Here is a 16,332-nt window from a genome sequence, read left to right as displayed (position 1 = left end):
AATTATACCAACTGCAAAAATTAGATACCCTATTTATCATCAAAACTATATATATCGTTACCTAATCAATAAATCATCACAAAATATTTGCGTGTCTTTATTTTATAATTTTTGGTTTGCGAGAAAAATCACAGTCATAAATGAGGTCGTGAATGAAAAAAGTTTAAGAAGCCCTGATCTAGTAGAATAGATAAACCTCGATCGTGGTACTCGAGTCTGTTTCCTCGTCGTTGCGTTTTTACGACTATAAAACAGTCGATCGACCATTTGATAGTCACAATGTTTGGCTATCTTTCTGCTTCTGTTAGATTTAAAGAATAGATAGCGAGTCATGAATCGACACAAGGTGACCGAATCGCACTGACGGATCGTCTGACAGTCGACGTATCGCTGTGGTTCGGGTTGGACGACATTTTCACGCTCGGTGTTCAATTCCAGTTTACTCAACGAATTTCCAAAAAAAAAGAAGTTTATTCTCGCTTTCCCAGTGCGGTGTGAAATTTTATGATATTAATAAAAATTGGTAAGCTTTCGGTCGTTGATTTTGTAAAAATTCTTTCAACGTAACAGGTGAAAGTGTTGCTAAAGGATAGTATTGAAAGTACAAGAATATATAAACAATGTACTTTTGGAATCTCGTAATTCATGATACTTAGTTTGTATGAATCTTTAGACATAAAGAAACCTACTTATAACAAGACATTGAAATTTGATTTTGTGTACATTTCTAAACAATCCTGTCTAATTTGTATAACATGCATAATTTATACAATTGTATAGCTCGTTATATTTACAAATAATTTATTTAAGTTGTGAAAGTTATACAAGGTACACTAATTAATCAATTGTATCAATTCATATCAATTTAATATACATATTCAATAACAACGAGCAAAATTTCATGACTACGAAAATTCATACAGATGTAATGGTGATCAGGTTGGGACTTGAGTTTGATATACGAATCAATATAATTTATTAATTACATGTAGATGTATGTATTACTGCAACTTGTATAACTCTCACAAATTAAATAAATCTACTTATACATCATACTTATACATACATAACAAACTATACAAATCATACTAATTATACGTCATAATTATACCATTAGTGACCACAAAATCATTAAAACTATACAAACAACATTGAAACTATAAAACAACGAAAATACAGAAAAATAACACAAGGAACCAGATCGACTGAACGTTCAAATTAAACAAACTACCGACGTACATATAACGTAGACGAGATTTACCGTCCTCTTCGAGCGGCTTGTTTGAGTCCGACCGGTTCGGTACGAAAAATTCTCTACCCGTGTCCGGCATAATGATAATTGGCGGTGAGTCTCGCCGCCTGTGTCCCGCTCTTTTTTTTTTTATAATCGTCTAACTCTGCGAAGGGTCATCGAGTAACGAGCCGTGTATCGTTTATGAAACCGAGTATGTACGCACTCGGGCAAAACACGTGCTTAACCACGCGTCGTTTGACATTCTGCGCACGAATGGGATTCAAGCGAATCGAGCTAGCGGAGAGTGCACGTGCCGAGTGCACGCGCACCCGCGGAACTGGTTTTCTGCGTCCAACAATTTTAAGACACGGTTGATCGCTGACGTTACACGTGCACGTTTCCTACATCCTCTAATTCGAGATGTTATCATTAGACGGGCAAAGACCCGTTGGTATTAAAGCATTGCTCACCGGTCACAAGTGTTCCCGCGTTGTCACGATCGAACGTTGCAGACTGTTGACGAGCACACTCGTTGTCCCCTGGCGGTGCTCATCGGACACGAGTTAGGCGAAGAAATTAATTCTGCGCCTTTTTTAGGGAAACGTTAAACTTATTTAATTTCGAGAAATTTCTTTAATAGACATAGATGTTACGAATACTTATGGAACTAACTTATATTGTATATAAAATAAGTTACCACAAATATATGTTTTTCAAAATAATCATATTAGAACATTTGTGAGAAATTTTTCATTAAAGGGAATATCACAATTGCAGCTTCCAGCGAACGGCTACTTATTTTCGTCCGCGGCGGAAGTGTCAACGTGTTAAAGATTTATCTTTAAGGCAACCAAGTACGAAGTAATTTAGTGAAAAATGTGAAAAGAGAAGAATGAGTGGTTCAAAGTACACTATATTTGTACGACCATATTTTTTGTACGAGTGCTATGATGCATGTGTAATTTTTGTTTATATAGGTTGATTCCTTGTGTCATTCTACGTAAAAAAGTGTTAGGGTAAATTCGTAAAAAGACGACTAGTTTCCGAAATATTTTAAACAATCGTCTACAATGAAAAATATGCTCAAACGTTTCTGGATTACCTTCTAAACATTTTATGCAACGCTTTTGAAACGTTTTTGTTACATGACTAAGCTGATCTCTGGTTATTGTTGCTCATTGCAGCCTAATGTTTATAACTTTGCCACGAAGCGTTCGAGCAATTTCTAAACTTTAAACTCTATATTCTAAACTCTATTTTAAACTGTGGGCTCTAGACTTTAAACTCTGAACTATATCGCGCGAAATTAAATAGTAATCGTCACGATTTGTTTCTTTGTGTAGATAAAAGGGGCTACAACGGACAATGTTGGAGCCAGGGTTCGCGATGAGTGTTGTCTACGCGATCTCGCTCGCGTCCCTCTTTCTTCTCGCATATTTTTTCATCAGATATCGTGAAAGAATGCGTCATCTCCCACCCGGCCCATGGCAACTTCCGATCCTTGGCTACCTTCCGTGGATCGACGCAGAAAAACCGCACGAAACTCTCACGAAACTGGCCAGGACTTATGGCCCAGTGTGCGGCATTCGCATGGGAAACGTCTACACCGTCCTGCTCTCGGATCCGCGAATAATCAAGCAGGCATTCGCGAAGGATGCGTGCGCTGGCAGAGCACCGCTCTATCTCACTCACGGAATTATGCAAGGATACGGTAAGGTCGGCGCACACGTTTATTCGTTCCACTTGTACGTCTTCGGCCGCAGGTCTTTCCTCTCGCCGGAGATGGGCAAAAAATTATTAGCCGGATGCAAATTTCAAAAATGCTTCTCGATCCGTTATTCGTTATTCGTTCGAGCAAAATTATAATTTCAATGATATGGTATATATATACATATATTATATAATACTATAAGTAATATAATAATATATAATATAATTGTATATTGCGAAGAAATGAAAAAAAAAATTCTTAGCCGGATGCAAACTTCAAAAAGGCTTCTCGATCCGTTATCCGTTACTCGTTCGAGCAAAATTATAATTTCAATGATATGGTATATATATACATATATTATATAATACTATAAGTAATATAATAATATATAATATAATTATATATGGCGAAAAAATGAAAAAAAAAAATTCTTAGCTGGATGAAAATTTCAAAAATGCTTCGCGAACCGTTATCCGTTATTCGTTGGAGCAAAATTATAATTTCAGTGATGATATGGTATATATATATACATATATTATGTAATACTATAAGTAACATAATAATACATAATATAGTTATATATTGTGAAAAAATGAAAAAAAAAATAGAACAAAAAATTCGACCCATGATGAGACTTGCGTCATAAAATGGGGAAAAAGATCAATGTTTTTTGGAGAAAAAGAAGAACAAAATTAAAAGTTTTTCTGGCATTGAAAATTTGCACACTAGGTGACAAAAGGCTGCTGACAATGAGGGCGATTATATAATGAATTAAAGATAGAAATTTATTGCAAAGTTTGAATTTAATGTAAAAGAAACAACATTACTTTTCGGTCTATCTAATACAAAAACGAACTATTCTTGTCTGCTTGTAGCGACAATTCCAAAAACAAATTATTCTTGTCTGCTCTTAGTGACAAATTCAAGAAACAAACTGTTCTTGTCTGCTGGTAGCGACAAATTCAAAAAACGAACTGTTCTTGTCTGCTTGTAGCGACAAATTCCAAACACAAACTAGTCTTGTCTGCTGGTAGCGACAAATTCAAAAAATGAACTATTCTTGTCTGTTTGTAGCGACAAATTCAAAAAACAAACTATTCTTGTCTGCTCTTAGTGACAAATTCAAAAGAGGAACGGGCCTTGTCTGCTTGTAGCGACAAATTCCAGAAACGAACTGTTCTTGTCTGCTGGTAGCGACGAATTATTAGGTGGACTGGAAAGTAATGTCGTTTTTGCCATCTTAAATACTTGTTTATCATTTATCAGCTCGTTGATTTTTCTGCCATTGAAAATTTGCACACTCGGTGACAAAAGGGCTGCCGACAATGAGGGCGATTACATAATGAATTAAAGATATAAATATATTGAAAAGCTTGAATTCAATGTAAATGAAACGACATTACTTTTCGGTCTACCTAATATTATCCAAAAATTCCGTCATCCAGACACTTTCGTCTTCAAATCAGCGTGGATACTGGAGGCTCCCCTGTACCGATATCAATTTTACCACGGGTCAAAACTGACCCGTCCTCGCCGTACCTTCCCATCCGATGTAGACGGTGCGTTTCACGATGGTCACCGCGATCAGTAGTGAAATGACCTTTTAGAAAAATCCTACCCACTGAACCTGAATTCCATCCAGGGGCATTCCCTCCGGGTCTCCCGGCGTGCACGTCGAATCGCATTCCTCGGCGCTAGTTTCCGCGCGATCCTTCGTTTCTTTGCCCTCCATCCACCCCCCACCCCTCCTCTCGCGATCCTCGTCTCGATACTCCTACACAGAGACGCGCGAGCGCGATGAACCTATCCGCGCGCGGGAGAGTCTCGTGCCGACAACGAAGGACTCTCACTTTCGGTATCGGCTCGATCTCCTTGAAGGAAGTTTCCCCGGTCGTTGTTGGTTCTGCGCTGCATCAACGAGATATTACAGTTAGCTCCGCAAGGACGTGCTGACGGCCTTTCCTGCTTACAGACCGACCGGGGGCGGGAGCGAGATAGAACGAGCGCCGCGGGCAGTGGGGGAGCGAAAAAGGGGAAGTCCGGAGGTGTCCGAAGCGACGATACCAGGAGCGGGAGATAATTTGCATTCGCGACAAGTCCGGACACCTCGTTGCATTAATTTTCAAGGGATCGTCGAAATTTTCCAGACCAAGTAATGGGGATAGTTTGACACCTTTAATAATCTATTTTCCTTTTGTGCATTTTCTTGACACGTTAGATCTTTAAAACGTGATTCCGAAGTATCTTTAATGTACTCGAATAATTAACAAAGTTGTTACATATGCCTTTAAGCAAAGTGGTGCGACGTTGGAAATCGGAGTACTTGACACTTTAGAGGATTGAGTGAAAGCCTTCGGAACCTTCGTAGACAATTATTTTTTCGAGTTAATGCACATATTTTACTTGATGTCATTGTATCGTTGAGAGATTTGTAGATAGAACTTCGCAATGTCTTTTATTCTTTTATTTCGTACGAGAATATACTAATTGCGGAATAAAAACTGCAGAAATTGCTGCGTATTTAGTTACAGGAGTTTTTAACCACGGTTATCGTATCAGAATAAAAGTACGTATTTGAAGCAATGGGAATGAACCCTGGTCACACACCAAAAATTTTGCCCGATAGTCGAGACAATCGGCCATTTTATTTGGCCGAAAAGAGGCAACCTCAGAAGAAGCTAGAACAGTTTAAAAAAATTAAATTGTTCCTTTACAAGAGTTTTAATAGAAAGTGGAATGTGTATTATATGCTACTGAAATAAGGATCGATCGATTTTTCATTAAAAAACTTTTCCAAGTCGTAGACATTTTGATCACTTTTCGGTCCCCGTAATAATTTAAAAGGCTACCAATACGTTATTTTTAATATTTTCTTATTAGCATAGTTCAGGCGATAACCGCATCTATATAGCTTAAAAAAATATCTTCAGTTTTTGTTGTTGTTGAAGGAACTGCAATTGTTTATATCCTGGCACCAATTTTCACGAGGTTTTACTGACCTGACTTTTATCCATGTAAAAAGACGAGTGTATATTCAAATTCATTTTTGTTCAAGCCTCCTAATTAATTTTAGTAAATCAACTTCACCTATGAAAGCATAAATTCAGTAATGGAAATTTCATTAGAAATCTCTGCAAATCTTGTGTTAAAGGGGGAAACCACATTAAGAGACCAAGTATTAAGCATTTATTAAGATATTTTTTTCACAGAGAAGAATGTATGTGATGTTTTTATAACTTTGAGAATACTTTAGGTATGTTTTAAAGTATTAGATAGACTGGAAAGTAATGTCGTTACTTTTACATTAAATTCAAACAGATTTTTAATAAATTTCTATGTTTAATCAGTTATGCAATCGCCATTGTTATCAACAGCCTTTTGTCATCTATTGTGCAAATTTTAAATGCCAGATCGATAAAAATCAACGAGTTGAGTGATAAACAAGTATTTAAAAACGACGTTACTTTCCAGTCCACCTAATACATTCGGTAATTTTTTAAACAGCTTTTTTCGAGCAAAGGGAAGATTTCTTGGTTACGTGTTTAAGGGCATTCGAAATTACGTTTATCAGTGCATGTGTCGAAAGTTTTGTATTCAAAAATATCTTGAATTAAAAAAGTAAGAGCGAATAAAATAAAATTTACAAAAAAAAATTTGTCATTATTTACATGTGTATTGTGCGGTGACTACTCGCTTCAGAGTTGAGTTATCTGAAGTTAGAAAATCAAGCAGTTTTTAATAATATATTAAAGTATCTAATAGGCGCATTTATTTAAAAATAATTTTGCGCAAAATGGCAACGATTCAAATAAATATTAGCCTCGCAAGTCGTCCATTCTTCACATATAAAAAAGAACTAGGCTAAACAAAATAAAACTTCTCGATAGCACTTAGATAATTAAATATGTTATTAAAAAATGCTTGTGTTTCGAACAGTAGATTGGTCATCGCAGAATGCTCATGTAAGCAATAATAATGACGCGACTTCGTTAATTTAAGATACTTTTAAATACAAAAAGTACGACTCGTGCACAAAAAAACCTTCTTTAGAATAATTAAAATTTTGTTACCCGAAAACTTTTCGTTTGTCTCAAAAAAATTCATAAATATGCCTAAGTCGACCTCCCCTCGTAAACGAAATTGTGCGAAAGATCGCGTAGCAGCAAAGGGTTAAAGGAGGTTGTCGTAACGCCGCTGTAACCGGGAAAAACGACACCAGAACCCGATGCCAACGCACATACGCGCTCGGACATATTTCTGCAATTGCTGGCCGGTGGAACGACCGACCCTGAGAGCGTCTATCGCGCGAACGCGATACCTCTTGCGGCAGTCTCGCCGGTTTATTTCTGGCGGTTCGCATGTTCGTTTCGCGAATTCGTCTGTTGCCCTCCGCGACTCGCAATCTCCCGGATGATGTAATCCCTTCGAAGCCTAACTTTTCTCTCTTTCTACGGATGCGTTTAGTTGCGTTGCCGTTCGTATTCGCACGATAAAAGACGGCTCGTTCTCGTCGTGTTCGCGACGTCTGGTAAATCTTTCGTGTTTCGTTTGGAGATTTATGCCTAGACTGTGGATCTTTATGCAAAATAAAATCTTTTCATACGTATCTAAAATTGAGCCTAAATAGGAATTTATTTTAATCTGGAAATATTATACTATGAACTTTAGTTTTAATATTTTTTATATTCTTGCATATTCTTTGGATTTTGTAGGTTCTTTCGCATTCAAATATTCTATGAATGCTTACTAATCCGCAGTGTATTTATGACACATCTGATTATGTGGTACGGTATCGTTCGAAGCTCGTCGGCAAACATCAAGGAATATACGATGTCCACGTTAGTTGCACAAGGTCAGTCTCGAGCTTGTGCGTCTAACGAGACATATTACTGTATTTTTGTAAAAATGCGTGGAAATGTATGTGGGTTTATAGAAATTTTGGGCAGTTTAGCTCGGGTACCTCGGGATTGCTAAACCCGTACTGTAGCTACAATCAGACATAGCTACAGCCCCTGAGGGCATGTACATAAATGTAATGTAATAAAGTTTGAAACAAGAACTATATAAATTTAGTATGATAGAGCTTGATAGACTTTGGTCAAATTTAAAACAGAAATTATATAAATTTAGTTTCAGATGATAATTACAAGGTTGAAATAGAACGTAAAGAAATAAAGAGAAAATTAATTGAACCCTTAAATGGGCCAAGTTTCAAATTTGATATCGGACTTTTAAATCGAATTGTAATTGGTTTGTTGCACTTGCAATTGGTTTGTTTTTAATATTTGGCTGTATGTATGTTACCGTTGCATAATGTTCCTTTGAACAAAAGTTAAAAAAATAAACGTCAGCCGTCAAAATTGTTCAAATAATAAATACATTGATATTTTTTTAAATTCAATTTGGAAAATATCAATGGATAATCTTCTTAAATGGATAAAAAGGGATGATATCCATGTTGGCAATTTTTACAATAGACGTATTATTTTTACATACTTTAAACGTGTAGTAATAATACGGAGAAAAAAGAACTCATTGTAAAAGACCTTATGATTTTCTTCGCAAGAATTTTAAAAATAACTTAAAAATCACGCCTGTAGACGAAAATCCCCTTAACAGTTTCCGTGTCAGATATACTCATGGAAATACCTAACCAAATACCTAAAATTTTCTTCTCTTACAAATCGAAACTATATAATCAAACATTTGCGTTATTTATTCGTACAGCCCGCTCAAAATTTACATACCTTACCCAGACTCCTTTTCTATAACATCCGATCTTTAAAATTAATTTTTTAATTCCTTAGTAAAAATCCCTGTCTCCCCAAATGTATCGCTTGGTTATTTTATCCTACGTTCTAATTGAATTTCTAGAGGGACAAAGAGAAAATTTACTCACAGTACTTAGTAGGTACATACTCATGGAAATACTTCTGAACCCAAACTTTCCTTCTCTTACAATTCGAAACTATATAATCAAGCATTTGCGTTATTTATTCGTACAGCCCGCTCAAAATTTACATACCTTACCCAGACTCCTTTTCTATAACGTCCGGTCTTTAAAATTAATTTTTTAATTCCTTAGTAAAAATCCCTGTCTCCCCAAATGTATCGCTTGATTATTTTATCCTACGTTCTGATTGAACTTCTAAAGGGACAAAGAGAAAATTTACTCACTGTACCTAGTAGGTACATAGACTCGTTATCGTCCCTCGCGATTTCGTGGATCACGGCCTCTGGTACTCTTTATCCCGTCCACGATGGTACGCATACGATCAAGAAGCGAACCGTAACGCGTAAGGTAAACGAATGAGATCAAGAAAAGGAGGGGAGGGATGGAATGGCGAGAGGGAGATGTAACAGCGGCGAAGTTTGTGGTGGAGGGGAGGAGGAGGGGGTCAATCGATGGATAAGTAGGGGAACAGCGTGGAGGTGATGGAGGAGCAGAAGGAGGAGGTGAGACGGTGGAGGGAGCTGGTGGTGACGAAGGAGGAAAAGGGTGGCGGGAGAGAGTGGGTGCGGTAAGAGATTATTGTTTATTCACTCGGAGATTATCCTTCGGCGAGTTCAATGGCTGCGCCTACTTACGGAACGTCGACGGTAATTCCCTCGCTATTTTTTTTTTTTTTACACGCATCCCCCACTGCTCGCGATACAACGTCTTGTTTCGTAAAAAGATCGAACGGACACCGTTCACGATGTGAACGAATGATAATGATAGATGTAATTAAGAAATTCGAGTACCGAGTGATGAAATTAACGGAGACGAACACGTTACGATACCATCTGCGACGCAATGAGCATTGGCAGAATTGAATGCAAAATATAAATTATCGAGAGATGTTAAAGATAAGAGGATGCGTTTGAATCGGAGTTATCCGAGAGCGTATTTACTTTGTTGTGTATTTTCTTTTGTTTTTATTTAAAGGACAAGTCGGCGAATATAGATCGAATTAAAAAATTACATAATAATTAAAAAATAATTGTGATCGAAAGAAGTAAAATAAAATTTTATGGAATGCGATGATCGATTTTTCGATGGAAATAATGGAAATAGTATTAAGAAAGAAGTGAAAAGAAGAAAGTATAGTGAAAGTAACCATTCTATTATACGGTAAAAACTTAAGGCTAAATATTTGCACAAATATTTAATTAATTAGTAGTAAATATTGACACTATGTCATATTGTAGCAAAACGAAGGAATCTATTTTTCTAACACAAAGTCCATAATACGGCAATAAATTACGTATAATTATAATTTTAAAAAACACATTAAAGATTCAGGGAAAACAGATAAACACTTATAATTTCAACTTTATCAACTTATAACTTTGTACCGGTTAAACTTACGAAGTTTTTGCAAGAGTCTTATTTTGTCGAGCGTTCAATTTCCTATAACAATATACCATCTCATAGTATTTCAGTTATTTCATTCTTAAAATATAAAAATCAGAATGCAAAAAGTATTCTTTCCTATATATTTCAGGTGGGAGTATTCGACCTTTGTGGAGAGGATACTAAGAATTGAGATAGAGAGCTGAAATTTTTAGGGAACCTGTTTTTTTAATTATTTTCTTTAGTTACTTAGTTATTAGGTTGTCCCAAAAGTTTCTTTCGCTTTATTAATAAGTAACACATGCACAATAGTTTATGTTTTATGTTACATTACTGAATTCTGCACGATTCATTTTGCTCCATTACTGTTACAACATGAATATATATGTAATTAGATTGTCTATTTATAGAAACACGACCACATCAAATAATTGAGTGCAGCTCGCGAAAGAAACTTTCGGGACAACCTAATATTTAGGCCCCTAGGAGCATTAACCCTTTGCACTCGAGGCCTTTTTTTCTGGTATCTGTCAGCAACTCGAGATGTTTCTTAGCATTCTATTGCCATGAATTCTAAGCTATCTAGATTTGAGAATAAGGTCACCTTTACCTGACCGAGAATCATTTTATCGACACTTGAAGCTCCAAAGAAATGAAACCTAAAGAAACATTAGGTATCGTAGATTTGCTGCGTGAAATCTAATGGTGACTGAGAGTCACCTCTCGACTGCAAAGAGTTAAAATTCGAAAGTCACCCTTTCAAGAACCACTCCGGTGCATCGACCTATCCTAAACCAATACCTCTCGATGTTTCTTCGCGTAGGACTGATTTGCGCGGAAGGCGACCGATGGAGGGACCAACGGAAGTTCGTCAGTGTCTGTTTGAGAAATTTCGGGATGGTCAAGCACGATGGACCGAAGAGGGACAGATTGGAGAAGAGGATACTGGACGCCGCGAACGAATGCGTATCGGTACTCTGAACATCCGTTACTTTTTCTATCGCCTTTTCGTCATTGAGTTCTTCCCCCATCTGTAAAATTCACGGGCGTTCCTTTACGATTTAACCGATACGTCGAACGATTTTTACCTGGACACGCGTAGAAACTGCAGCAACGATCGAGGAACGGGCCGATCGATCCTATGGACACGCTTCATCACTGCATCGGCAACCTCGTCAACGATCTCGTTTTCGGGATAAAGTACGAGGAGGATCAGCAGGTTTGGAAATGGCTGAGACATCTGCAGGAGGAAGGTGTCAAGCATATAGGCGTCGCTGGACCGCTCAACTTCTTGCCTATACTCAGGTGGGCACTCGTTCCTTCTTCTTTGCGATCCTTCTAAAATGTAATTCCTCGTTATAATCACGGAATAATTTAATCTTTGATCGATTACCAATTACTTACATATTTGTGACTGCAAACTGTTTATGCGTTTACTTATTCATATATTTAAAAAGGAAAACCTCTTTGGTGCAACGTAGGCAGAGAAATGCACGATGAGAAGCATCACTGGCTTAAAGTTTGAAAAGTACTTTTTGTTATTTGAACAATTCGTAACAGAGGAAAATTAATGATGATAATTGTTTCGTTATACAAAACTATGTTTTCATAATATGTATTGCATGTAATATATTATATAATATGTTACATGTGATGTATGATATGTGGTACCAATAACGAATGGTGTATGATGAATGTAATGCAGGTATTATACATTTATGATATCAGTTCATATAATAAACACATGCTAAACATAAACAAAAGATACATGCACTCATGCAAAATGAAATATCAATATTATTATTGTAATGTGATATGAGTATATCATTCAATATGTACTATTGTACGTTATAAATGCATAAAATCCACAGGCTAATGATGACGTGTATGACGTGTATGACGTATGACGTATGACGTATGACGTATGACGTATGACGTGTATGACGTATGACGTATGACGTATGACGTATGACGTATGACGTATGACGTGTATGACGTATGACGTATGACGTATGACGTGTATGACGTATGACGTATGACGTGTATGACGTATGACGTATGACGCATGATGTATGACGTATGACGTATGACGTATATGAAGTGTGACGTATGACAAAAGATGCTGGATGAATGGCATATAATATACAAAATATTTTATACGAAATATATTGTGATTCGTTCAGTTTTTCTCCTAACTATACTTCCAATCTAACTATAGTTCCAACTAACTTCGTTAGATTCCTGCCGCGATACGGAAAAACGATCCAGACGATCCTCGACGGGAAGGAGAAAACGCACCAGTTGTATCGCGAAATAGTTGACGAATATCGAGCTAGAAGCGCGTCGACAACCGTGGAGAATGACAGCTTCTTGGCTGCGTTCGTTGAACAGATGAAAAAGGAAAACGTCTTCGAGACTCGTCATTTTACGGAACCACAACTTTATCATCTGCTCGCTGACCTTTTCGGCGCTGGAACGGATACCACTTTGACGACGATCCGCTGGTTTCTTCTTTACATGGCTGCCCATCCAGAGGAACAGGTGCGCAGTGATGTAAACGACTATTTATCGGTCGCGATCGAATCTGGTGTGCCTCGAATATCGATCGAACTTAACTCGATGTACAAATATTTAAATTAACCGAATATCAGTGGTATTAATGTAGATCCTCCTGAGGAATGTTGAAAAAAATGTTCAATGTTGCAAAATAGTAACTTCTTTGGTTTTCCTAAGCATAATTCATATTATTATTACTAGACTGGGAATGTGTATGCAAAGTTACATTTTCATAGATACAGGAATAGAATTATATATATTATCAACATTTATATGTGAAGCAATTATTCTATAAGAATTTCATTCTAAACAATATTTCAAAACAATTTAGTCATTGCCATAAATGGATAACATCACCAGTCTACAGATTACTGTGAATCTATACATAATCTAAGTTTCAACCTGATGGCCATTACAATTTAGCAATATGAAGTTCAGTAACTAACACTTATTGTTGTTCTATTAACAGATTAGAAGTGTACTTGGTACTTATTAGGTATACAAATTAATTCTGTCTACATTTACATAATTATTTATAAATCTAGTTTAAATAGAAATATTTACTATTTCCTTATATTAAAGTATCAACCTTCGTAATAATGAATCACACAGATTACTTCGATATTTGCTTTCGTAACTGTATGTTCTCTCTCAGAACGTGTAATTCAACAATGATTAAACGTTCTATAATTTTGGTGATTTTTTTTTTTTTAAATAAATGGTAAGTTTACTTTAGAAAGGCTCAGCATCAATTTCTATACCTAACGTTACAAATTAAATCTATCCGATCGCCTGATATTTCTCCACTGTAACGTGAAGTGTGACATCGTTGGATGATTTTCAGGAGAAGGTCCAATTAGAGATGGATCGGTGCTTGGAGACCGGGGAAGAACCGACTTTAAAGGACAGAGACTCGATGCCTCGCCTCGAGGCTGCTTTGGCTGAAGTGCAACGACTCAAAAGCGTCACACCACTCGGTATTCCTCACGGGACATCAGAGGTACGCACGGACGCAACCAATGAATCAATGAATGATAGAAACGAAACGAGTACCACTATAACGCAATTTGTTTGAATAAATAAATTTATTTAGCGCGACGGCTGAATTTCAGACGACGAACGAACGCCCGGTGCTCCTGTTGACAGAGATTAGGGCTGTTTATTAACCCTTTGCGCTCGAGTGGCGCCTCTAGGGCGACATATGTAAATTAAAAGTGATCTTTTTGAACGTGCAATTTCAATTTTACTTATATCAGACTACAGTTAATTATTAATTGAAACAATAATACATTGATTCATGAATGTTCGTAGATGTTTCTTTTCGAAGTAGAGTTTTTGGTTTTGCAGAAATTTATTATAAAAATGGGCCAGATTTGATTTGATAGAAAAATTCCTCGAGCGCAAAGGGTTAGTTACGTACGGACGATTTTGGTCATTTTTAACCCTTCGCTCCCTCTCTATAAGGACACAAGATTACTCGGACTTCCCCTACCCCCCCCCCTCCATCTTCTTACATAAAGTTTTACCTACAGTTTTTCCTAAAAAGCGTTAAACAGTTAAATGTCGTTATAAAAGGGTTTATTACACCAAACCATGCTATTACTTATTTGACATCAATCAAAGATTTCTATTTCTTTTTTAAATAATTATCTATACTTTGGAAAATCCGTATTATAATCGAAGATAGGATTTGAAACAATCTTAAAGTAAGGAACAGTTATTAAATCGAAGTATTAAATAAAAAAGTATCTGTTGAAGTCAATGAATATTGTTACTGTTGTGTACAACGATTACAAGATATTAGGCAGTGGTTAGTTGGCCGTAAACCCATTTTTATAAGACATAATTGGACATAAATTTGGTTAGAAATTTGACTATTTCAATTTGAATATTTTACTCAGGAAACAGAAATAGGCGAGTATATCGTGCCAAAAGGCACCATGCTGGTCCCGTTGCAGTGGACTGTTCATACCGATCCTGCCCACTGGCAGGATCCTCTCGAATTTAAACCTGACAGATTCCTGGCCGAGGATGGAAGTTTCCGCAAACCGGAAGCGTTCTTTCCCTTCCAAATTGGTAATTATCTTTGACACTTTCTCGTTCAACCAGAGACGAGCAAAATTTTATTGGAATAAAATAGACGATGACAATTATTGAAACAGACAAATAATTACGTTACATAATAATTTAATGTACATTGATAAATTGATGTGACTCTTCTCGATAGTTTCAAACATGCATATCTGAAATAAAAAAAAATCAAGAAACATCTTCATTAATATTAGTGTCATTACGAACCAAGATATTATGAAATATTGAAAATTCAAAGAATGGCAACACTTTCAAGTTTGAATATCGACTTTTTTTTCTCCTTAGTGTATTAAAAAGAAAAAATTATTTAGGACAATCAGATTTTGAAAACTGTGGTTCAGGCGATAAAGACACATGTTCCGAAGATCGTACGTATTTAAAAAAAAAGTATGGTTGCGAGGAAATCGAGTTTAAAGTTTTTCTTACCACTTACGTATACTTACGATTACGATTAAAACCTAATCCTCGCTTACTTGCTCGCTGAAAATGATTTTACACGTTATCAACGAAGAAATTGTAGTAAATACTGCAAAGAGATTCAAAATGCAAATTATAACGCCGTTGCGAACGCCACCGTTCCCTTTAGACGTCCCTAACTTAGTTAATTTTCCGAATTTAACAAAATCCTTTGATAGATACATTTTAAAATTTACATACTTTCTTAATTTCTCTACACTTTGAGAAAACGCAAAAAGAAATGATGCGTTGAAAGTTCTAGACTAGAATACGCCCTTAATAAATAATGGAATGTAAAGTCAAAGAATTAATTTCTACGCTTGGTAAATACGTCCGCGTGTACGTTTTTGTTTGTTTAAAGGTAAACGCGTCTGCGTCGGCGAGGAATTGGCCAGGATGACGCTGTTCCTTTTCGCTGGAAGGGTGTTACGCTCGCTGAGCGTATCGATACCACCGAACGAGACCGTCGATCTTGAAGGCGACTGCGGTATTACGCTCTTCCCTAAACCTCATCGCTTGGCGTTCGTTACGCGACGCCGATGATCGACAGAATCGTTTCTGTAATTTCTACTTCCGCCTACTTTCACTAGTAGTTATCGCTGGACAGTGACCATTAAACGCTTCATACAACATTGTAATTTTATACTGATCAAATAAATATGTTTCGTACTTAACCCTCTTGGTACGTTTTACTTATAATTTGTTTCCGTATCCCTTATAACCCTTTTGCAACGTTGTCATTTTATACTGATCAAATGAATATGTTTCCTTCTTGATACGCTTTACTTAGAATTTGTTTATGTAACCCTTCGTATGGAAACCATCTTGGATGCGGAAAAATCATAGGTACATTCAACAATTCATTTTTCCAAAACAATCGACTTAATGGAACATTAATTTGCTGACTTTTATCATACGTATACTGAGCAATACGAAAATAACTTTTAT

General features: G+C 36.5%; 1 protein-coding gene across 2 annotated transcripts in view; it reads left to right on the top strand.

The window, feature by feature from the left end:
• LOC128885448 (cytochrome P450 306a1) overlaps positions 1 to 16,048 on the top strand; it is a 17,303-nt gene extending 1,255 nt beyond the window's left edge. Inside the window, exons 1-8 of one of the 2 annotated variants that reach the window (XM_054139504.1) lie at positions 173 to 523; positions 2,578 to 2,945; positions 11,105 to 11,253; positions 11,384 to 11,586; positions 12,519 to 12,822; positions 13,682 to 13,837; positions 14,739 to 14,913; positions 15,746 to 16,048. In XM_054139504.1, the coding sequence (XP_053995479.1) occupies positions 2,600 to 2,945; positions 11,105 to 11,253; positions 11,384 to 11,586; positions 12,519 to 12,822; positions 13,682 to 13,837; positions 14,739 to 14,913; positions 15,746 to 15,927 (1,515 nt within the window). In that variant the 5' untranslated portion in view covers positions 173 to 523; positions 2,578 to 2,599 and the 3' untranslated portion in view covers positions 15,928 to 16,048. Of the gene's footprint in view, positions 1 to 172; positions 524 to 2,577; positions 2,946 to 11,104; positions 11,254 to 11,383; positions 11,587 to 12,518; positions 12,823 to 13,681; positions 13,838 to 14,738; positions 14,914 to 15,745 lie in introns of those variants that run through there. The other variant, XM_054139505.1, reaches the window with a different exon arrangement.
• Positions 16,049 to 16,332: the final 284 nt, after the last annotated feature.

Source organism: Hylaeus anthracinus, unplaced genomic scaffold, assembly GCF_026225885.1.
Source record: "Hylaeus anthracinus isolate JK02 unplaced genomic scaffold, UHH_iyHylAnth1.0_haploid 11981, whole genome shotgun sequence".
Taxonomy (NCBI): Eukaryota; Metazoa; Arthropoda; class Insecta; order Hymenoptera; family Colletidae; genus Hylaeus; species Hylaeus anthracinus.
Note: the sequence above shows the minus strand (reverse complement) of the source record. Positions and strands in the feature narration are given on the sequence as shown.